The sequence below is a fragment of the Opisthocomus hoazin genome, chromosome Z, assembly GCF_030867145.1.
Source record: "Opisthocomus hoazin isolate bOpiHoa1 chromosome Z, bOpiHoa1.hap1, whole genome shotgun sequence".
Classification (NCBI taxonomy): domain Eukaryota; kingdom Metazoa; phylum Chordata; class Aves; order Opisthocomiformes; family Opisthocomidae; genus Opisthocomus; species Opisthocomus hoazin.
In genome coordinates, this window is record NC_134454.1 from 9,423,277 (window position 1) to 9,448,236 (window position 24,960).

The following is a 24,960-nucleotide window of genomic DNA, read 5'->3' on the forward strand; positions in this document are numbered from 1 at the left end:
AGTTCAACAAGGCCAAGTGCAAGGTCCTTCTCTGGAGATATTCAAGACCCGCCTGGACAAGGTCCTGTGCAGCCTACTCTAGGTGACCCTGCTTCGGCAGGAGGGTTGGACTAGATGACCCACAGAGGTCCCTTCCAACCCCTACCATTCTGTGACTCTGTGATTCCTGCACGTGGCTCGGGGCAATCCCAAACACGAGTACAGGTTGGGCGGAGAGTGGCTCGAGAGCAGCTCAGAGAAGGACTTGGGGGTACTGGTGGATGAGAAGCTCAACATGAGCCGGCAATGTGCGCTTGCAGCCCAGAAAGCCAAACGTATCCTGGGCTGCATCAAGAGAAGCGTGGCCAGCAGGTCGAGGGAGGTGATTCTTCCCCTTTACTCTGTTCTTGTGAGACTGCACCTGGAGTCCTGCATCCAGCTCTGGAGCCCCCAACAGAAGAAGGACATGGATGTGGTGGAGCGGGTCCAGAGGAGGAGCACGAAGGTGATCAGAGGGCTGGAGTACCTCTCCTACGAGGACAGGCTGAGACAGTAGGGGCTGTTCAGCCTGGAGAGGAGAAGGCTCTGGTATGACTTTATAGCAGCATTCCAGTACCGGAAGGGGCCTACAGGAAGGATGGAGAGGGACTTTTCACAAGGGTGTGTAGTGATAGGTCAAGGGAGAATAGCTCTAAACTAAAAAAGGGCAGATTTAGATTAGATATTAGGAAGAAATTCTTTACCATGAGGGTGGTGAAACACTGGAACAGGTTGCCCAGAGAAGTTGTGGATGCCCCCTCCCTGGAAGTGTTCAAGGCCAGGTTGGATGGAGCTCTGAGCAACCTGGTCTAGTGGAAGATGTCCCTGCTCATGGCAGAGGGGTTGGAACCAGATGATCTTTAAAGTCCCTTCCAACCCAAATCATTCTCTGATTCTATGATTCTATGACCTGGCAGCTCTTCTGGATAGTCTCCTTCTCTGGAGATATTCAAGACCCGCCTGGACAAGGTCCTGTGCAGCCTGCTGTAGGTGACCCTGCTTCGGCAGGAGGGTTGGATTAGATGACCCACAGAGGTCCCTTTCAATCCCTACCATTCTGTGATTCTGTGATTCTGTGATTCTGCCCTTGTCTTCTAGCTAGTCCTCCATCATTGATTTAGGCTTCCTTTTACAAGGACCACTCCTCAGTGGTGCTGAGCGAGTTATAACCTTGTCAGACCAGCCCCATGGATTTACTGTGTAAAACAGCTGAAGTGCCAGTAACTCCATATCCATTTAAATACAAAGTACAGCAGCTTCTCAGCTTCTCCAGTAGATATTTATTTGTTTAAATTAATACAATTATTCATACATGCTTTTACAGTTGGTCCATTTTTTGAGTTGGGGCTTTAAATAGGAGCCCAGTGTTCTGTGTGAAATAAATATACACCACACTATTTGTAAAATCAGTTAGGAGTATAAAACGTTAGCTTTGTTACATCTTGTTCAGCTAAGCAGACATGACTTATTTCAAAACTGTTAATAATTATTAAAAAAATCTTGGAATAATAAATATAGTACTTATATTACTTCTTAACTGTACACTCATAACAGCAAAGTCCAGCAGCACCATATGAAGAGAGAAATTGGAGAATAGCTAGTAGGCCAACACAGAGTTGTAAAAAGGTGGGTGCAGTATCATTCCTTGATCTTTCTAGTAACTTGTTTTATAGGCAACAGCACAGGATAAATATCTGTAATAACATTGTCATAAAGTGTTTTGTCCTTTGAGCTGCTGAACTCAGAGCACCTGTCTTTGCCTTCACAGACTGGAGGCTGCCTGGCAGACAGGAGAACTCAGGTTCACAAGGAGATGCCTGAGTCCTGGTAGCCAGACTCAGAAAAGCTTGTTCTAGCGTTACCTACAAATTCACTTTCTCAGCAAATATGTTCTATTTATTTACCCTCAAATTTTATTAACTCACCTTTTGACTTATCATCCACCTACTCTGTTGTGGATTGCAGTGTCTTGCATAATTCTCCCTGCTGCCCATAACAGCAGAAAAGCCTCTAATTTAACAAACCACGTGCCTTAACTTGCCCAGACTCGTTACAGTGTGGCCAGTTCACCTTTCCTCAGCAGGGTTTCTTGGAGCATCTCAGTTTGTATGAGTTCGGAAAGCATCTCAGCTGTTGGAGTTTGTGGCCACTATTATTTACTCTGATGCTCTCCAAGAGGATGATGTTAGGCTTTGTAATAATGCAGGGAAATGGTATCAATATGATTTAATGTAGAGGTGGTGGATACTGGGCTTTAATTTCATGTGTTGCCACTAACTGAAAATGCAAGTAGCAGAGAAGAGTCAGATAAATATATCTTTTTGCACAGCAGTCCAAGAAGAAGTTAGATAGATTAGAAAGGAGGAAAAAAATAAAACATATCCCCAATGTCCACGACACAGTCAATGTCTATACAGGACTTCTCAGCTGCTATTCAAAGCAAAACAAGGAAAGCTAATCCTTCGAAAATTAGAAATGGGAAATAACTTCATTATGAGAGCAAATTTCTATAAAGCATTTTCAAAGCTATTAAAAAGCAAAGGCTGTTACTGTCTGTTCCCAAAACAGTGCCAATGTAAATAGCGTGAAAATAACTTATGTTTGAAAAGCAAGGTGCTTCACAATGAAGGCTGTTATTTCACTTTTAATTTGTCCCTTGGGGCCTCTTTGTCACAAGTGTCTTAGACTCAGCTGCATTATGTTCTGCAGTAGGGTGACTATCACCTACTAATGTCTTTGCTTGGGTCACTTGGCACTGTCTCCTTATCTCAGTAATAGTTTTGTTTGCAATTCCTCTGACTGGTGACATGGTTTTAGATTAGTTCTTTACTATTCTAACATGAATTAGCCTTGGGTGTTAGTGAATTAGCTTAGTGTGACTATGTGACTGGGCAGAGTCTCAAGGCCTCATTGTAATGGAATATTCTCCTCTTTCTAGGAAGAATCCAAGAGAAGGGATTCACATTACAAATTATTCCCAAATAGCATGGCCATTCTGGGGACCTCTACTCTTTTCCACAGGGCTATATGTGGTTGACAGCTGCTTTTACTCTGATAAGTGGTATTGTAGAAGTGGATAAATTGGCTGCAGTGACATTGTGGTTGAAAGTGTTTGGGTTAACCATTCAGACAACCCAGAACAGTTTGCAGTGATTTCCTTTCCTAAGGACATGTCTGGCACTCTCCCTTACAAGGTCTGTAAGGGAATTCTGGACTGTATACTTCCAGTAGACGTAATTTTTGTGGTTACAGTGTTATCTACTGGCAGCTGAGCTCTGCTGAAAATGTCTCCTTTGTTCCATTTGCCTGGAGTGCTCTTGGTACGTAATAATTTTTGTTGTTCTTGATAAGCATTGTCTAGCTGTAACACTCTCCAGTGCATAGACAACAGGGCTTTGCAATGGAAGGGCTGCATGCCTTTCTGTATTACCCACCACAGAAGTGAAAGGACTTGCTAAGTTCAACTTATCTGCATGATCACCATTAGAGAAATTGCAGCCAATTTCCTGATTCCTCACTTATTCCTCTTATCGTACATACTCATATGGCTGCAAAGGTGGAGTGGACTGATCTTGAATGGTGCACAGCTGGAAACTACACCACCTTGAGAGAGACATTTCTAAGAGTGGGTGGCTCCCAGCCCTTGGCTGTATACATTCTCAAACAGGAGCTGTTGTCTGGCAGAGACAATGTATTGCCAAGTAGGTAACTGAAGGACTTGTTCCCATTTCTAAGAGCCAGTCTCCTAGACATGCTGAATTTCGACTTGATAATTTCCCCTCTAGTCTAAGAAAGAACACAGTTATACACATTACTCTGAAAATTTTCTGATTCTTCTGCTTGACCACAAAGTCTTTCTTGAAAGAAAGATGGCTCCTTTTTCAAGAGGAGTTTTCCTGCAATGGAAGCAAAGAAGCTGAATATAGATAATAACACAGTTCATCACTGAAAAAACATGGCTGTATACCTCTGAAATACACCTCATTTTGAAAGACAGCATTAATTCTAGGCTGAAAGTGACAAAAATTCTACTTCAATTTGGTATATCCTTTATATTTTAAAAAAGTATGTACATCGGATGTAGAGTTCATTAAATTTAGAAGAGCCACCCATGTGTTACAGCTTCTTTTATCAACAGCCTTTTATGCTGTTCATTCAGAATCTGTACTATGCCATGTTTGAGCCCTGAAAAACAAAATCACCTTCTGCAGCCTTGGACTACCCAGTTTTAGATGATGAGTAAGGACTGCTGCCCTCTGAATGCTGATTAACTGATAAGCGTGCGAATCATTATTTCTGTAAGGTGAGTGGTTTCTTATAATGACAGAGAGCTGCAGCTACGTAACTCTAGTCTTAGCAAGACACAAGTATATGGCTATGTTTAGTTATAACTTGCTAGATATTGAGCAAAATAGCAAGGTATTTCAAATCAAGAACTTGGCAGGTAAGTGAAGAAGGTAGTAATATTTGGAAAAGAGGCAGCATGTGTATGGATTTTAACTTTTTGAGCTGGGATGTCAGAATGACATAGGACTACTTAAATGACTTACTAAACCTGTATTCTTTTATAAGAAATAGGATGGTGTGGGATTGTTTGCCATCTATCTTGAAGATGCAGGAATCAAGATGCTGGTCAAACTATTTATGCAATTAATTGAATGTGCTTAACGGAATGTGCTTTAGCATATTTGTTATGAACATGTAATTGTATGGGAATCTGAGGAGGAAATGTTGGGAATGAATGAGTGAAAACAGCGCCATTGGAATTCTTCTGAAAGGCCTGGAACTTACTGGTCAAGCCACATTGATAAGGGAAAATTTCTGACTCTGGTAAGAGGAAATCCTAAACCAATTTTCCCCTCTGTGAGGTACTGCTTGCCCTGCAAGGGCTCTTTTTTGGCATACCTTCTAAAATAAAATCTGATCAGGCCTGTGTATTTCAAAATCATCCTTGCTAACAAAGACAAACTGAAGAGATAAGCAGGAAAATTGCATCATTTTCTCAATGAAATTACTCATATTACTGTATGTGTAATTACAGCAAGACTTGCAAATGCTACATGCGGCTGCTGCTCATTAGATCTATTGGTCTGAGCAGACAGGTAGACAAATTATCAACACAGTCCATGCATGCTATTTCACTTGAAGAATTGCTGAATACTCCCATACCGACTGAAACACAGCAAAGCATGAACAACCCTTGTGCCAGAAGAAAAACTTCTGCTTTTTGTAATAAATTCCAGTCCTTTCAAAGCCTTACAGAGCTGCCGTTCACTGTCCCACAAGATGTTAGCATTTCATCTTAATTTGTTTCCCATTTCACATTGTAAGTGTTTGAACTAACAGTCACTTCACTAAATGAAAGTGTTTGGACTGTGTTAGTTCTGAGAGTGACAGCACTGCCATGCATACCATGTTTAATACTACTCTTGCTTATACTGTGAAATGAGCAATATTTTCAGATTTTTTTTTGAGTCGTATTGTTAGAAGTGTTCATATATATTTAGTCAGATAATAAATCAAATGCTAAAATATGTTGCTTTTTGATAACTAGAAAATTGCCTGTAAGTATCTACCGCCCCAGATAAAGGAAAATAGACTTCTGTACCCACCCCCTTGTCTGCTTATACATCAAATGGGTAAGTATAAAAATGTTGTTCAGTATCTATTGCATTTCTTGGTGATCTCAGACTGCATAATTCTTCTAACGTATGACTTTTACCTTATATTATTTTTATTAATTTGGCTTGTTTATTTCTGAAGACTACTACAACCTTCCAGGCTTTGGTAAATCACAGTTCATGTTAAAATCTGGTTCCCATTCTCCAGCTGTTTTAAAATGTCCTTTTTAAATGCCTATAAACATTGTTTGTTTTTCCATTTTTCTTTCCAGCAATGCTTTCAAACTCTTATTCCTGTGCTTGAAATACAAGTAATCAGAGAGAGAGTGGCCAAGCCTGGCCTTTTCAAAGGATCTAAAGCTGAGCTGTTCTTTGTTGTTTGCAAGTTCTCTCTCTTCTTCGCTCTCCTGTTTGTCTGAATTTCCTATTCTCTTCTCCAGTGCTCCCTCACTTAGCACTTCTTCCTTCTCAGTGCAGTAGGACTCTCTGAAGTCCATCATGCATTCAGGTTTGCCAGACAGATCTTGAGCCACATACAGCTTGTTGTCGTCATGGTGGTAAATGGCAGGGCTGTACTGCTCTACCTCATAGCAGTTGTCTTCCTCTTCTTCCTGGCATGAGCTTCCCTTGACACTCTCGCCATCTGAATGAAATGAGATTCCCTTCCCTTGGCTTTTCTGGGAAAGATCAAAGGGCTCTTCCTGTTCCAAGCTTCTCAAGACATTTGTCTGGGACAGAGCAATTCTTCCTCTTCCAAAACCTTGTAGTGGTTTGAGAGAGGAAAAAAAGGAACAATTTATGTACAGGAAATTTTACTACGTGATACACAGTTAAAAAACAAAATGTGAGGCGGCCTTCTATTTCGTATTTTTACCTTTGTCTTCCACTCAGCTGTCTCCAAGTGCTTTACTGTTTACATCTTATGGCATCTCCTTTGAGATGCTGTTAAAAGAAGGACTGTTGTATACACTTCACAGCTAGGTCAGGACACATAAAACATTGTGCTGTACATGCCAGACACTTGATGATGGATCTAGGAATAAAAGTGAAGTGGCCTGGCCTCTTGTAAATTATTTTCGCCAATGAACCTACCCACTTCCTCCTTCCTATTTTTTTTTAAATAAACACTTTGATCTAAAGCGTCACAGGCCACAATTAAAGTCCCAGGTTTTGCACATTTTTTTCCAGAGGAGTGGAAGAGATTAAAAACTTGTCAACGTGTTTGTACTATGGACACTCTTGTTCAAAGCCGCTACTTTAAAAAATGAACAGGCAATCAAGTCTCAGCAGTCTACGACCTTCACTCCTAAATTTTTCCCCTTTCATCCACTGAGAAGCCACTCAGGCCACCGAAAAGCTCTGTGCACTAAATAGTGCTTCAGCTTGAGGAAATCATTATAAAAAAATTATGATTTTGAGCTTTGTAGTGGAAGTCTGAGTGTTGTCTTGAATCTGGTTTGTTTTAATATTTGTCAGGGTGTCTCCTCTCTTGCCGGAAATCCAGACGTTACCCACACGGCACCTGTGGACTCAAATGCACTCTCAGCATCAGGATGCAAGGGAGATTCAGATACTGTAGGCATAGTCCATCTTTTAAAAAAAGGTTGACATACTGAGGATTTCACTCAATAGCGTATGTCTACAAAAGCCACTATTTTACACGCTTTGCTTTGGTTTGTTTTGATTTGTTTTTTTCCCTCAGTAACTAAATCCAGTTTCTGCAGGATCTATGCAGCCTCACTAGTTACAGCTGCTACTTTGCAACAAGTTGTATTTGTTAAAAGGGTTCATGGGCAGGTGGCAGCCCTTACAGATTGTCGTGTGTCTGGTAGGCCTCAAGGGCTGAAGAATCTCTGTGTACTGAAAAGCTCTTGGGCTGGCTTCAGTTACGAGTAATTGTGTAAATAGGATGATGCTGTAGGAAATTTACAGGAAAAAGAGAGCCGTGTATTTCATTACCTATTAGGATCTTTGTAAGTTTTATGCCAAATGTCATTAGAGAATGTGTTTTACATACGTGCTATGCTGCCCTAAAGCCTGAATTTGAGGAACACCAAGAAATCTTACACATGCAAGAATTATTTATCCAGAAATTCTTAACAAGAATACTTGGATACTTAAACTCTCAAAATAATCCTCCCTAATTCCCCCGTTAGATAGCACTGGCATGTGTGCACACATGAGGCTGACTATATGAAGTGTATGTGGTAGTTGGGAGATAGGAAATACTTTGCAGGATACCCTGGGTAGTTAAAAATGCATATACTTTGAGATGGCGGAGGAGTGTCTCTTCTGGTCCACAAGCTCCTTTGTAAACTGGGTCTTGAGCCTATGGCCTTCACCTAATGTCAGCTATGTCGATATAGTACAGAATAACTATATCTTGAGCAGAAAGGCTCCCAGGCAGAGTCACTCAGGCTTCCATTCCCATTCCAGACTGGAATCCAGCAAGCAGTAAGACCCGTGAAATCTTCTAGATTTTTTTGCTTCTGTCAGCTTTGAATGAATTTATGATTTAGGATGTACCTCAAATATGAGAGAAAAACTATAAACTCCTAACCAGATGTGTCTGAGGAAAAATGTCTTCTTGTTCATTACTGCTAGGCTGTTGTCTGTCAGCCTCTGGGAATCAAGCGCCTTGAAACTGTAACATTTATTCCAAAATAGTGGAACCACACCTCCAGGAAGATCATGTAATCCAATCATTCCTCTGGCCAGCTACATGTGCCACAGCCTCACTAAGGCTGAATCTCCATTAGCTCACTCCCGTTTATGTCTTGGTGTACCCACATGTTGGGAGAAGATCTGCAGTGCTGCAGATATTGCACCTTCTTACAGTGATGGATGGGGAGCCCTGGGCTTCAGTACAGGAAATTTTGGTATGGCGTGATAAATCCTCTGCTCTCACACTACTGATCATATTGTCTCTAATACTTGACGACAGCAACTCAGTGTGCTAAAATTATTGCCTTTGTGCTCACAAATACTGTCTCATTTTGTCTCCATCTACGACTCCATCTAGTTCTGTACCTCTGTGTCGTCCAATATCTACTCTGAAAGGTCTCTCAGACAAGGGTCCCTTGGGGATCTCTGATCTGTAGCACTGGAGTAACAGAGATAGTTCATAAAAATCTTCCAGGCTTATGGGATTCAGTCTCTTCCAATAGCATTGGATCTATGATACGAGATCGTGGATCTGTGGTACAAAGTTCATTTGGGTTTACTCAGAGAATAATCTTGGTGAAAATTGTTACCTTGAGAATGAAATCCTCTTTCCATGACCCCGTGCTTGACTTTCATGTGCCTGGTTAGATTCCCCTTCAAGGTGAATTTGCTGGGACAGTAGAGGCACTTGAAAGGCTTACTGTCTGAGTGCAAGTGCATGTGTCCCATTAAATTGTGCATTCTGTTAAATTCCTTTCCACACAGCTGTAAAAACAATAAAAATGAAAATTATTTGTTCGAAGGGGTACTTCTGATAAGAACATTTTAAAAGGGAATAGGACCTGCTTTTCTCAACTTGAGCCCTAGCAGCTTCTGGCTGCAATTTGTTTTTCAACAATACAGGCAAAAATCCTGCAGTCAAGAATATGTGATAGAGCCTGATTTATCTAAGGCCTTCTGCACTCCTGCTATTTTTTAAATGTGGTGACAAGGACACCCAGTCAAAGAGTGCCCAAAGGCAGGGAATGATGTTGTAAGGAGTGCATAACCTGGAAGACTCTTAGCTTGAATGAATTTCAGAGTATAACTTTCTGCCCTGGTAAACTGTTTCATGTGTAGTTTATAAATCTAGCCTTTAATCAAGAACAATGCCAGGCTGAGATGGAGATACAAAATAAAACCAATTAAGAATTTCTGTGAAATAGTCAAGCAGAATATATTCTTATTAAATGGAAATGAAATTTCCAAATTTAATAATTAATAATAATTAAATAAGGACATTTTTCTTAAAGCTAGAAAAAGCATTTCCTTTTTTTCTTTGTTTCTTGCTCCACCATTTTTTTCTAATCCTCTTATCTTCTGTTTACCAACTTCTGTGTTTTGTGTCTTTGGTGAGTAAGCTGGAATTTAAACAGTCATGGGGCTGTAAGAATGACTCAGCTTTCCCTGAAGCATGTTCCTGTCAGCTCAAGCCATTGATCGTGTAAGATTCCCTTTGATGAAACAATAAGTGGGTTTTTTTCATTGTTGTTGTTTATCTAGATGGGTCCTTTTGTAGTCTTGTCCCTTATAAATCAAGTGTTTTCTCAAGACATGAGAGTTTGACATCACTATTACAAGCCTCTAGTCTTACTTGTCTTCTGGTCTTTCCTTAACAGGATTTATACTGTTATTCACATTCAAGTGGCTATTTCCATCCTCTGCAAATTTCTATGTTTGCTTTCTACTTCAGCTCTTTTTTTGAAATGGTTTTAGACATATACTTTTACCATCAGATTTTAATTTTTTTTATGATCTTTATTACTATATGAGCCAGAATCACCATTAATGAGTAACTGAAAAATGAAGCAGCGTACTCATCTGGGAGAAAATTAGTAAAAAGCAATTACTGAGATTCCACCGAATTTTTGGTCTAATCTGACTTCTGATTTAATTTATTTCAGTAGTGCAGAAGGTCTGCTACAGTACTTGTTGATTCAAATTCACAAAGCCATCACCTGGAATATTTGGATGAAATGTAGATAGTGGAATGACCCTTGGTGAAATTGTACTGTATCCTTTGCATTTGAAACCATCTCTTAAAGAAAAATGGAAGCAGTTCAATTATGTAAAGATTTGCTGAGGTATTTTTAAATAAAAACTAGAGCTGAGACAATGCTGCAAAAAGAAAATCTGGAAATATTCATTTGCTTTTCAAAAAATATAAAATATTTTCTTCAGCTGCAGAAGTTCTCTTCTGTGATTTCCTCTCTGTGATTTCATGAAAATGAACATTCTAGCAAATACATTTATCAGCAAAGTATTCACTGAGGCAGTGTGGAGGTGGGGGTAGTGGGGGAGAATAGCTACTGAAAATGAGTTACTAAGTTGTAAAAGTAAGATATCTGATTCCAAAGGTCATCCAGCCACTTAAGAAAGAAGACTGTCTCTTCTTTGCATGCAAAGAAAGCTAATGTGCTGTATGACTTATCTTCAGGGAAATGAATGCACCAGGAAAACACTCTGAAAGTGCTGGGAGGAAACAAAGAGAAGATGAAGGACTGAGGAGCACAGAAAATCCGCAAGGAAGAACAGGAGCTGATTACATCTTGACAGCTGCTGGAATGACTTATGACATGTCAATATTTCTCTGGTAAACTGGTAAAGGAAAATCAGGTTGAACAGGTGAATAGCTAGACTACCTTTATAAGACACCAAGTATTAGAATGAGTCTAGTAGGAGCATTTGGGTTTTTTTTCTGTTAAGGCAATATTTATTTTTCTTTCTTCTTAATGAAAAGACAGAGGACTTCATAAAGGACAATTACAGCACAAAATTTTTGTGTCTCTGAATAAATGGGGTAGGTTTTCCATTTCCCAAAGTTATGCACAATCTTAGGGATGTATAATGTGTTCTTGGCCTGATATCTCCTCTGGGGTCATGAGGAAATGGTACTAGAGTGGAGAGGCGTGGCAGGAAAATGAAAGAAATGCAGATATGAAAATTGTTTTTCAGAACGATGGCTCTGTGTGGCATGGTCTCTGGGTAATCTACCCCTTCAAAAGGCATAAGACAACTTTCAGATGAATGTCCATGATCCAGAGGGTGAAGGGAGCAGGTTTGGGCTCACATTCTGGAAGATGGCAACTCAGAACTAGCTGGAGTTCACAGTCAGTGCTAAAACAACAGACTGAGTCTGCAGACCAAACTAGGAAGGTGTACAAGATTTTCTTTCTCTGTGACAGGGCAGGGGTGTAAACACTAACGGGCGGAGTGTGAAAAATTACCCTAAGCCAGTTGCATGGGAGGGAGCTCCAGCAGAAGTCACCACAGAAGCACCTTAGCACTCAGGGAGATGCGAAGGTCATGTAAGAGATTTTGGGATAACAGGGACAACATGGTTTACTTGTGGGCCTTTTGTCAAACTGTCAACTTTAGACAAAATAAAAATCAAGCCCTGGAGAGAAATACCTCAGCTGCAAGCCTGCTGAACATACTTTGTTGCACTGGTGGGTGAAATGGACTTTAGCCCAGTTTTCTAGAAAAGCTAAATTGGTTCAACACTACATTTTCATCTTCCTAAACCACCACGTGAAGTATTGCTCTTGTAGATTTTTCAGTCTGTTTTCTTTCTTCCCAAAGTACATACATGTCACATTTTCTTTGGTTTTGACTCCTGATCTAAACCCATTATTTTAGATGGGAAAAATGTGGAGTTCAAAACATCTGCTGTAAAATGTATTTGGCTGAGCTGGATATAACTTTGTTGCAGTCTCTACTGGACGTCTGAAACATTGCTCACTTCAGCACTAAAAGTAACTGTAAATTTCAGAGAAGCTTCCTCCATAGATGAGAATTAGCACCTTTGCACCGGTCAGTGCAACTCCTTCAGAACTCTCCAGCGGGTTTTTTTTTTTGTTTTTTTTAAGCAGTAATTAACAAGGCAGCACGGGCTCGGGTGTTTAAAAGCTACAGAGAAGTTGATGCCAGAGAAAAATGAAACACAGATCTAGGCTACAGCTGGATGAGGAAACAGAAGGGACAACTATTTGCTACTCTTTCACTTCAGATAGTCTGTGCTTAGCTGTGATTAGACACGTAGGAAAGCCCCATGTTTTCTTTTGCTGTGAGAAAAAGGTAAAGAAAACCATTGCATGTGGTGAAGTAGAAAGGCTACTGCTGTGCTCTCTTTCCCTTGCATTCTTCTTCTTCTATGTTTTTTTTCTTCATAAGAAGGGTGTTCCTTTCCTCAAAGAGAGAGGGAGAGGGAGAAAGACTGTAAACTGTCCAAAAGGACCGTGAGAAAACAGGAAGCTTTGAAAAGTACAAGAGAAAGCAAGATGAAATCTATTTGCAGGCGGTTCCCCAGGGACATGTGAGCCATTGTTAAGCAGGCTGTTCATACAGCTATATCCTTCCTTCTGCTGAGGAGGAGCTTGGTGCCAAAAGGCTGCTATCTGGTCACTGCCTTAACCCTCTGAATACCAGTCAGAAATACTTGCTGGAGTCTTTCAAGTGCTCTGCCAGAAAGACAAGGGATGTTCCTAACGTCAAAGAGCAGTTTCTGATTCTCCCTTTGCTTATTGCTACGATCTCCACTCCGTTCAGGGGGGCTGATGTTGATCCATACCCCTTCAGCCGCAGGGGAAACTGGTTCACTGTGCTTACTTGTTTCTTTCGTCTTAGGAACATTGGGTGGGGACAGAAAAGTAAAAAAATAAGAAAAACAGGTGTTCCTGTTAAGCTTTTGTTACTGTCTGGAAAACATACTGGTGGTACTTCAGTTCTCGGTTCAAACTATTGCCATCTCCAAGTTTTAATAGTCTGTCATCATCAAACTCTAACCTGAACATAAACTTCCAGCTGATCTGCACATACCTAAAAAACAGTGTGGGTCCAGATACTGCGTCCAGAACAGCTGATCAAATAATTGAGTTTCTTTTCTGAAATTTGGAAGGTCAGAGGAAGACTTTGACCAAATGGGAACAAAAAGACAGGTTTGCGGGTGTTCTCGAACAGTGGAAGTCTCCAGCAGACTTGGCGTGGAACTACCCAAGCATTTCAGTAACAGAAATTATTTTATGAATATAGAATAACAGAAGTCCTAGTATACAAAATAACATTTTAATAGGACATAAATTAAAAGGAAACAAAATGCTAAAGTTGAAAGTCTTTGCTGTTATTTTTTCAAGGCAAAATGTTTCAGTTATCAAAGCAAAATGAGGAAGTAAGACTGATTTTTACTTTTTCCTATTAAAATTATCACAGTTATGTATTTTCCTAAGACATTTTGAGGTTTGCCATTTTTCAAGAGACAATAATTCCACTTAAAATTTTCCATCCAGCTCTGCCTCTTGATGAAACATTCCGTTTAAGAAAATATCTAACTCCATAAAGATGTTGGATGAAAGAGTTCTAGAAATTGCTTCCAGATCAATCTTCAGTTACTTAGGCGTAAACCGGGTAATACACTCCACTCTGTATTTATAGCCCTCTTAGACCAGATCAAAGTGGGAATAAAACCTACAGCCTTTAACTTCACAAGGTATGGCTACAGTAATGCACCAGATAGGCAGCAAAAGGAACAGATGTAATGTCCAATACTGAGTAAGGATATAAACATGAATAATTCAGAAGGAAGATATTAGAGATGAGCACGGTCAAGAAAGCCAAAGCCTCAAAGGTGTATGGGGAGGGAGGAAGGAGAAGAGAGGATGGAAAGGGAATGCCAACCTCCAATGTGCTGGAGGGAGAGAGCAAACTGGAATTTGCACAGGATCTGAAAAAGACCAGGTGGTCTCAGAGGCTGGATTTTTAGGATATTGATGTCCTGCCCTGAATTTCAGTCTGTTAATTACACTTGGCCCATTCAAATCACTTCTGGAGTTGTATATTGCAGTGGCTTTCTTTGAGTCCTGCCCTGAACTGTCACATAGCACCACTGTGTGAAGTGGTGGTTGCTGCTTTTCCACAGTCCTCTGCGGGGTGCATGACTTGATCTGTTTTTAGTCAGTGTTTCAAGCTATTAAGCACTTAGTCTTCTGTTTGGATGACTGTACTAAGCAAATTCCACCTATGTTTATTGTCGTCAAACCACCATGGCATTTAAATGTTCACAAAGCAGAAAAAATATTTGAGGATGAAAGTTACTGATATTGAAGGGGAAAGGAGTAAACCTCAGATATTTACCCCCATTATTTTGTGCTACATAAGAAGAACCTGGATAAAGAAAAAAAAACAGGTTGATTTATGCTAATTTAAATGCAACTGCAGTGTGTGTTAACAAGTCTTATTCTTCTAATTCTACCATATTGTAAGATGATAATATCACAGATATATCCAGTGGGTTATTGCCTCTGCCAGCAAATGTACTTACCTTGCATTTAAAGGGTTTGACATCAGAGTGAACAATCATGTGGGCCTTGAGAGTCTGCTTTTGCACAAAGCTCTTGAAGCACAAATGGCATTGATAGGCTCTGATATTGGTGTGGATCAGGACATGTCGCTTCATGTTGGCCAGCAGAGTAAATTCCCGGCCACAAATTCCACATTTGTGCTCTTTCACACCCTGTGAGAAAAGAAATAAGTCAGAAAAATCTGCAGAAGGAAAATTTTCTAGATCGTTTCATCTTCAGAACAGCAATATATGAATTGTTCATTCTGCATTAACAAAGCAGGTAATAAATTACATCACTTTTAACATCATTTGCTCAATCAATAAATGCCTTTGTATTTTTTTCCTGGCAAGTTCTTATAAGAATCTGAGAAGCAGAGAAAGAAAACAAGATGTAAGCTTAATGAAATAACTAGTTTTGGTTCCATCACTAAGTTTACAAATCAATGACACATAGTCAGTAGCAGAGATCCTCTGTCCTACTCTGCCGCTTATGTAAAGTATTGGTCAAAAGTGACCAAGAATAAAAGTCAAGAAAGAAGTGGTGCTGGCCTTTGACAATAGCATGCCATTGACTGCTGAAAAAGGCATAGCCCTGTTTTGAAGAAAGCTACAGTACATAATCTGAAGTAACAAATGATGTCACCAAATAAGGATATACATATTACATTCAATGAAGAGAAAAAACTGGTCACTCGTAGTGGGACTTGCACTAACACGAATGGAGTGATCTCACCTTATCTGGTGTCTACAGAGCATTTCTAGCACCTTTTATGCCATCTTGTCAATTTACAAAAGCATGGTTCAACATTCTTGCTTGCACCCATGCGATCTAACTGCCAGCTCCTCAAAAAGTCATTTATATGTTATGAAAATCAATGAATTTACTAATGAACACTTTCAGAGCTTGAGTATAGCTTGCTGAAGGTAAGGAGGATTTACTGGCAAAGTGCTGAGAGGAATTACTCCTCCCGCAGGCCCCCATTACAAAGAAGACTTGAAACAATCTCCACTTTCAGTGCCAGTTGGTAGTTTTCACAGTTAATTGCAAAGCTAAAACTGTGAACACCAGCAGTGGCTTTAAGTGTCTGCTTATCTGCTGTGAGGCTGCATTTGGGCAGCTAAGCACTGTTAATTATGTTCACAGCTGAATCCACCTGCAGCTGTGGACAAAGAAGCAGAAGCTCTCCAAAGACTCAGGAGCATTGCATTTCCTGTGACAAAAAACTACCAAGGCTTAAATTAGTAGAACTTTGCATGGTAAATCCGAAGATCAGGGAATCTCTGGAAAGAGCAGAAATTATAATCATGTAGTAGGGAAGAAAAAGCAAATGTGGAAGTAGAGGTTGTTGGATTTTAAAAGAAGATATAAGACTGAAATGCTGCAGCTTCTGTATTTTTAATGTTTTTCATATAAAAAGTGTTAAAGGAAAAATATGCAAAACTGGAAGCAAATTTTTATAAAATATAAGGGGTTTATACTTGTCTTAACATTTTTGTAAAGCTGGATGAGCCAATTTCAGACATTCTTGAGCAGAACAGTTACATTTTTCCTATTTTTGAAAGTGATGTTTCTGGATGTCTTCCAAAGCCCACTCCTAGCATAAACTGACTCTGCTGTCATTGCTGTCAGCAGTGGCAAGACTTCCACTTGATAAGAATTGGCTGGGATGACGGTCCTGCTTGTCCACTTTTATTAACTGGCACTTTGGATAACTTATGTACAAAGGGGAATTTTTCTTAGGCATTTTTTTTTTCCCCTGAATGTCTCATTATAATGATTCTTCAAAATCTGATGAGTAATAATATACTTTCTTTTGCCACATACATACAGCCTGCTGCAAATCCACACACTTTCCAATTAAAGGAGCAAAGCAATAGAACTGGTTTTCTGTAGAAAATTTCTGTTAAAATTTCGGGGGTTATATAGCTCTACAGAATCACACTGTGTTACAGAAGGTCATTCTGAAAATAAAACCCAGAAACTGAGAGATGTGAATACGGTTTGGGGAAGTAATATAGGTGGATTAATTGAACTCCTGTTTGTTACAAAGTGGGTTTTGTGTGTACTTTCTTAAGGCTGACAGAGGCATCTAGCTTCTGTAACTGCCAGTGCTGCTGGGGCTTTTGCTCTACATAAAACTCTCCAGCTGGCAAAGGACCAGCTCCATAAACAGATTACCTTCTCTCCGAGGAGGTAAATACACATATCTTCAGTAGCCTGTAATCCTTGTGCTGCTTACCAATGCGAGGTGAGCACCCAATCCGTGCTGGCTTACCTTGTGAGTTAGGGAGTGTTGCTTCAGATGATGAGGCTGCACAAACTCCATGCCGCATTCAGTGCAGATGTACGGGCGGATGTCTTTGTGCTTCATCATGTGGTTCTGCAGCTGACTTGGGTACTGGAAGGTCTTATCACATTCAGTGCAGTTGTACTGTATAGGGCCACGGTGGGTTGTTAAGTGTCTCTTCAGCTGGGCCAGGGTTGGGAAGTCGAGACCACACTCCACACAAATGTTCTCACGGCCACTCTCGTGCTTAGACTCATGTGCTTTCAGCTCGCTGGGGTAGGCAAAACCTCTGCCACAGATCCTGCAGTTGTAAGGCTTGATGTCACTGTGTTGCATCATGTGTCTCTTAAGGTGACTGGTTTGAGTGAAAGCCTTGTGACACACCTGGCACTTATGTGGCCTGGTGCCCTGGTGTGTCAACATATGTGTGTGCAAGTGGCTTAGCTGCTTGAAAAGCTTGCCACATCGGGTGCAAGCATGTGGCTTAATGCCACTGTGCCCCAAGATATGGGTGACCAAATTGTACTTGGATGTATAGGACTTCTCACACATGGGACATTGCCAGCGTTTCTGTTCACCCCCAACATCAACATAGTAACTGTCATCTATCTGAAGGTTGACATCTACTCTTTCCACTTTCTGTTTATTTTCACCACTTTCTCTTAGTTCAGCCCTCCTGAAGGGTGGGTCTGGAGGTCTCTTCATTTGAAAAGGGTTCCTGAAATGAAAGTTTGGCGGCACAATAAATGGAAACATTAAGCCAGGGTGGACTTTAGGATAATAAGGGTAAGGAGCCTGCATGAATGCTGGGCTACTGGGCCATGCGATGTTAGGCTTCACTGGTTCTTGCTTAATGGACTTAGCTCCAAAGTGCTCCAGAGTTCTGTAGAACTGAAAACCAAAATTGCAGAGATCGATCATCTGGGAACTGTACTTGGGCTGTGCAGGCTGTTGGAATACCAAGGGGAGACTGGAAGAACCTATGTCGCGATCTTCAGGTCTGTGTGGTGGTGACGAGGAACCCTCAAGGGTGACAGAAGGAGGCATTTTTGTTGGCATGCTCTTGCGTTTCCGAGACCCTCCTTCCAAGGACCCCTGGAATGTTTCCATTTCTCCAAGAGAAGGAGGGCTGTAGCAGAAATGTGAGAGATGTGGTCTGAATTCTTCACCAAATGGAGTTGTTCTGTGTGGCTTTGTAACAGGGCTCAGTGGCTGCAGGTAGTGGGAGAAGGGAGATGGTCGGGTACTATCCAAGGTAAAAGTTGTTTCTTCATTCTTCATCATATTTGATTTTTTCCGTGTTGGCCAAATTCTTTAAAACAAACAAAAAACCAAATCTCTTTATTTCTTCATGTTCTTCTCAGCTTAACATTTTATTGTCCATTTTACTGTTTCAGAGGTTGTTGGGTTTTTTTAACTAAGTGGAACTAAGGATGTCTTAAGCCTCTGTAAGACAAAGGCCTTTTAAAGCAGAATTAAACTGGTTACTAAAGGACAAAGAAGCCTTAATCTTCATGTGGTAGAATTGATGGTTTAAATCAAGTTTGACCCATACAACGTCTTTGCAACATAAACGAGCTGTAACATGGCACATTACTTTGCAGCTGAATCTGTATGGCAATGTTTCTGCATAATTTAATTCAGCCAGGCTATTTGTGGGCAAAATCCTGTCCTTGGTTGTGCATGCACAGGCTCTAGAAATTGGCGGTGCATCTAAAGGATGTGGCAATACAAACAGTAATGTGCACATTTATTATGGTTGTGACATGAAAAGCCAAAGCCAAAAAACGTTAAGCTTTTTTGTATCATTAACATGTGCTGCTGTGAGAGAAAACAATAGCCAAGTGATCTAAGGACACTGTGTACCATCAGGTTTTGCGCTGTGTTTCCTGGATTTCTCTCACTTTGTATTGTAATAAGAAGGCAGAGATTAATTTATTTTCTTTGTTTTAATCCCAGAGATATTTACCTGGCAGATTTGGGGAAGGAAAAACATTCAATGACTCTCCAAATTGCATTCAGTTTTATAGACTTAATCTAGGGGGTTTTGTTTCTGAATAGGTCGGCAAAATCTCCACTATAAAACTAAATACAAAATTAATGTCAACAACCCCCCATGTCTCCAGAGTAATTGCACCTAAGAGTGCTTCAAGCCTTTCTAGTGGTACAGTGTGACAAGGGAGATTAATAATTTTCTTCTGGCAAAATTTTATGTTCCACTGATTATACAGGGATCGTCTCCTGAATGTGCGGTTTATCTGAAATATTGGTTATGAATTTTGGTTCATCTTGAAGAAGGCTGCCACCTTTTGCCTTGGCTCTCTAGAATCATAAAATGACAGAATCGTTTATGTTGGAAGACCATTAAGGTCATCAACTCCAACTGTTAACCTAGCACAGCCAAGTCCACCACTAAACCATGTCCCTAAGCACCATGTCTACATGTCTTTTAAATGCCTCCAGGGATGGTGACTCAACCACTTCCCTGGGCAGCCTGTTGCAATATTTGATAACCCTTTTGATGAAGAAATTTTTCCTAATATCCAATCTAAACCTCCCCTGGTGCAATGGAGGCCATTTCCTCTCGTCCTGTCACTTGTTACTTGGAAGAAGAGACAAACACCTGCCTCACTCCACCCTCCTTTCCGGTAGTTGTAGAGAGCAAGAAGGTCTCCCCTCAGCCTCCTCTTCTCCAGACTAAATAGGCCCAGTTCCCTCAGCCGCTCCTCATAAGACTTGTGCTCTAGACCCTTCACCAGCTTTGTTGCCCTTCTCTGGACACACTTCAGCAACTCAGTGTCATTCTTGTAGTGAGGGGCCCAAAACTGAACACAGTACTCGATGTGCAGCCTCACCAGTGCTGAGTACAGGGTCACAATCACCTCCCTACTCCTGCTGGCCACACGATTCCTGATACAAGCCAGGATGCTGTTGGCCTTCTTGGCCACCTGAGCACACTGCTGGCTCATGCTCAGCCAGCTGTCAGCCAGCACCCCCAGATCCTTTTCCGCCAGGCAGCTTTCCAGCCACTCTTCCTGAAACTTGTAGCATTTCATGGGGTTGTTGAGACCCAAGTGCAGGACCTGGCTTTTGGCCGTGTTGAAACTCATATGATTGGCCTCAGCCCATTGATCCAGCCTGTGCAGATACCTCTGCAGAGCCTTCCTACCCTAGAGCAGATCAACACTCACGCCCAACTTAATGTCATCTGCAGACTTACTGAGGATGTACTCCACCCCCTTGTCCAGATTGTTAAACAGAACTGGCCCCGATACTGAACCCTGGTGAACACTACTTGTGACTAGCCACCAGCTGAATTTCACTCTGTTCACCACCACCCTTTGGAGCTGGCCACCCAGCCAGTTTTTTACCCAGCAAAGAGTACACCCATCCAAGTCATCAGCAACCTGTTTCTCCAGGAAGATGCTGTGGGAAAGAGTGTGAAAGACTTTACCAAAGTCCAGGTAAACAACATCCGCAGCCTTTCCCTCATCCACTAAGTGGGTCACCTTGTCATCGAAGGAGAGCAGGTTAGTCAAGCAGGACCTGCCTTTCATAAACTGAAGCTGAATGGGCCTGATCACCTGGCTGTCCTGTACACACTGTGTGATGGCACTCGAGATAATCTGCCCCTTAACCTTTCCTGACACTGAGGTCAGACTGACAGACTTGTATTTGCCTGGATCCTACTTCCAGCCCTTTTTGTAGATGGGCATCACATTTGCTATCTTCCAATCAACAGGGACCTCCCCAGTTATCCAGGACTGCTGATAAATGACAGAAAGGAGCTTGGTGAGCACATCTGCCAGCTCTCTCAGGACCCTTGGGTGGATCCCACCCAGCCCCATAGACTTCTGTGTGTCCAAGTGGTGTGACAGGTCACTAACCATTTCCTCTTAGGTTATAGGGGCTTCATTCTGCTCCCTGTCTCTGTGCTGCAGCTCAGGGGGGATGGGTACCCTGAGAACAACTGGTCTGACTATCAAAGACTGAGGCAAAGAAGGCATTAAGTATCTCAGCCTTTTCCTCATCATTGTTACTATGTTCCCCCCGCTTACAGTAAAGGATAGGGATTCTCCTTTGCCCTCCTTTTGTTGCAAATGTATTTATAGAAACATTTTCTATTGTCTCTTATGGCAGCAGACAGATGAAGTTCTAGCTGGGCCTTGGCCCTTCTAATTTTCTCGCTGCATATCCTCACGACATCCTTGTAGTCCTCCTGAGGGATACACTTCTCTGAAAGTGTTTGTGTTTGGGTTCACTTATCTGTCCAACCAGGCAGAGGTTAGTTTGGAAAACTAGACATATTTTCCCTCTGTCACCTGTGACATACTGATGCTATTTACAACACTGTTTTTGGAAACGCTGGGTGGAGAGCATAAAGATGGTTGGAGTACTAAAGACACTCCTGTTTCTTTTTCAAGCAGCTCCATGCTGGATAAACCTGCTTCTAAAGATACATAAAAGCACACCTCTGTGACCTAGTTAGGCTGTGGACAAGACAATGCATCTTAAAAACCTGTTTGCAAATGGATTACTTCCTTCTAACAGGGTAGACTGTAGAATTATTTTTGAGATAGTGTGTGAAGCCCAAGGCTCAGTGACAAAACTTGAAGATGGAAAATTCAGGCAAAGTGATCAATCAATGCACAAAGAAGGAGTTGTAACTGAAGCAAAAATTGTAGGATGTCTAAACTGAAAACTTAAAAAACACCTGTGGTAATGGAAAAGGCTAAAAAAAAGTTGCTTACAATTGGGGCAAGTATCTAATAATTGTACCAGCATGTGACTTTCAGTCCATAGCTCATCAACTGGAAATAGTGTACATGCATATACACACTATTTGTGTGTGTGTGTATGCGTCTAGATCTAATATGTATAAGTGTGTATGTTCCATCAGAGAGGATTGTTAGGGAGTATGTATTCTGCTATGTATCCTTGTCACCCTAACTCCTTAGGCAAAACGAGGAACAGGTAGATCATGGAGACTCTTTGGGTGCAAGGCTTGACTTATTAAAAATGGAGAAGGGGAAGGGAATCCTCTGAATACTGAAAAAGACTCCACTTTTTTCCAAAAGGGAAAGATGTTTTTTTCAAAACTCATTTTAAGCAAAGTTAAACTCATGCAATTTGAAAATAGAATTTCCCTGTAGACAAAAATCTTCCCTTCAAATTACAGGCCTGTCCCTCAAATGTATTTCGTTCTTGTGAATCTGATTCTTTCCCAGCAATATGAGTATAAAATGCCTCAGAAAGTCCACAGCAATCAAGAACCTAGCTATGTTACTTACTGCTTTTGTTAGATTATTGAAATACTGCCAAGAATACACAGAAGTGACAGCAAGTTGTGTCGAATTGCTCTATTGTCTCTTGGCTGCCAGTTACTCGTTTCTTCCACAGCCTGTATTATGTAAAACTTCAGTCTTTCTGGAACACCGAGTTATGGCAGAGGCTGTAGAAGTACTTGAAATTACCAAAAAGAAATAATTTCTTTGCACTACTAACCTTTGGCTGCTTTCACTGAGTGTATGTGTTTACTCCACTGTCCACGGTGACGCACGTCATGGGACCAAGCCTACAAGGGAAAGCATTTAAACAGTCAGTGACAAGCACAGTCAGAGAGGTGCTGTATAATCCAACAGAAGAGCACCTAAAAGGAGAGGGAAAGTACAGAATTACAGTCTAAATACAGATCATCTTGCTCGGTTTTTTTTTCGCCTCAATTTGCCGAACCCCATGGTGTGGAAATTAATTGAGGACAGATTAAATGTAGTCTGTGTTCTCACCTCCTTGTATGTTGGTAGCCAACCTTCGCTAACTGAATGGAGGCATGATCTTCACCTTGACCAGAACTTAATTCCATAAAAATTTGAGTCCTGAGGAAGCTGTAGAAGAGACTACAGATTTGACCACCATACAAGGAGTGGTTAAGGAGTAGCCCCTTCTTCATTAAATAACTTCAGTAGAGAATTTTAAAGCTTTTAATAATGCATTTCCCCAATAATTATATTCTATTTGACTCTGCAGTAATTGATCTCATTTTAATACTCAATAATAAATAAGGGGGGTGAATTTAAAGAATTTTGTTTTAAATATCTCCTAGGGTCCTTTTTTGTTTCTTATATAAGCACTGTAAAACTTGTTTTTTCAACGCTTAGTATTTAAAATGTAATGCTATGTAGAACAGTGGTGTATCATTCTAAACATTGAGGTTAGTTTAAACCTTGATAGACATGAAAAATTCTAGCTTTTATCAGTAGTATTTCAGCTCCTCAGTTTTTAAAACTTGGTCTGGAAAGCTCATGGAGACAGAGGTTTCCATGCTGTATAGGCACTTAAACATAAATAATCCCCTGAACTAACACTCCAGAGCTTATTAAAAAGTTAATTTCTTGTAGAATAAGCAAGCATCCTCACAGTTTATTTCTTTATGGAACTAAGTATATTTGGAAATACGTTAATTGGAAAAATAGAATTAAGAATAAGCTCTCTCCCTGCACTTTCAAAAAAAGAAAAGAAGGCTACGAGTGCAGACAGTCATTGAGGTATTTCCAAAATAGAATATCTATGCAGCACCTAGTAATGTTGTTGAGTGAACTTCCATGAAGTAGAAAGAGAAGTTAGTACAAAATATGAATCACCGTTTACTTTCTCATTTCCACTCATCGTATTTCTGCAGACAAGGGATAAAGACGGGTATGTAAATCACACTTTTCACTCTAAAAACATATGCACTGTTACAGTCTCCAGTTAATATTCTGTACTGAAGTCCACAGCAAAGCTTCTTTAGAGTTCAGCAGAATGAAGATTCTGCTTCCTGTATGAAAGTGCCTTCTGTCTATAGATTAAAAATAAGGCCAGCCGTACAAATGTGAGGTTACAAAGTCTCTCAAGCTTAAACACTGACTGCTACGGTTCTGATTTTGCTCTTGGGCAACACAGTGGTATAACTAGAAATGAGACCAAGATGAGCAAAAGTGATATGTACCCTCTGATAAAGGGAAATGGACTACTTTATTAAGAGGTTTGCACTTGTGTTTGCTATTTCAGAAAAAGATGAAACAGAGGAAAGTGTAGGAGGTCTAGAGGTGGCTGAATAGGCTGAACAGCTTCTTGTAGCTGGAAGAGAAATTTCAAGTTTAATTGAACAGGTATGACCGTAGAAATCATGCCCTATTAGAGAGCATTTCTGCCCTCCACTTAGAGCAAGAAACATTGGCATCTGTAACAAAAGAATGAAATCTAACAGCTGTTTCCATGTTGGATGTGGTGAGGATCAGTGACAAAAGACACACTACAACATTTCTTGAGGTAAAGTTGAGCAGTTAGAGAGCTTCAGCCTTACTGAACAAGAAGGTGGTTTTTTTTCAATTGCTGACTGCAAACTGTTAACTACAGAGATGGTTATGGTTATCTTAACAGGGTTAATGCGATCTCCTTCATTCAGTTCACACTTCCAAATCAGTTTTGGTTTTAAACATATTCAGTGAGACAACTGTTGAACTATACACCACATTTTTTACTCAGTTTTCACTCCTTTACTATTTATACAAAAATCGCATCTGTCTCAGGGTCTGGCTGAAGGGGCTTTACTATGATGAATTTGCCTCATTTCAGCAGTGAAGCAGTGTTCCCTACTGAATCTACACTGCTTTGAGTTATTTGTCAGACTTTGAAAATGCCCGGAATACCTGTAAAAACATGAAAGTATCCATTCCTGGTAACTAAGTATTTTCAGTTAGTACACATCTGATCCCTCCTTATGATTTTCCCCGCTAGTTTCCTTCAATGGCAGCATGAACCCTCCATAAGCCCCTTTTTTCTCTCTCTTCCACTTCTTTTCTACTGCCTCCAGTGTGTGAGTGAAGTCATGCAATATTTCCATTCTTCATTTCCTTTCCTTTTGGGAATTTCATAATTTTGGAGAGTCAGAAAACAATCACGTGGATGTTTTTAACCTGTAATTTTCAAGTGTATCTTGCCTGTTTTGCTG

At 40.7% G+C, this 24,960-nt stretch overlaps 1 protein-coding gene across 2 annotated transcripts in view; it reads right to left on the minus strand.

Annotated features, from left to right (window-relative positions):
• Positions 1-1,290: 1,290 nt before the first annotated feature.
• Positions 1,291-24,960, minus strand: part of ZNF366 (zinc finger protein 366) — a 37,903-nt gene continuing 14,233 nt past the window's right edge. For both annotated transcript variants that reach the window (XM_075411245.1, XM_075411246.1), the window contains exons 2-6: positions 22,473-22,542; positions 16,956-18,279; positions 14,659-14,850; positions 8,894-9,068; positions 1,291-6,399 (exon numbers count right to left, since the gene is read on the minus strand). In XM_075411245.1, coding sequence (XP_075267360.1) covers positions 5,867-6,399; positions 8,894-9,068; positions 14,659-14,850; positions 16,956-18,251 — 2,196 coding nt within the window. In that variant the 5' untranslated portion in view covers positions 18,252-18,279; positions 22,473-22,542 and the 3' untranslated portion in view covers positions 1,291-5,866. The remainder of the gene's footprint in view (positions 6,400-8,893; positions 9,069-14,658; positions 14,851-16,955; positions 18,280-22,472; positions 22,543-24,960) is intronic.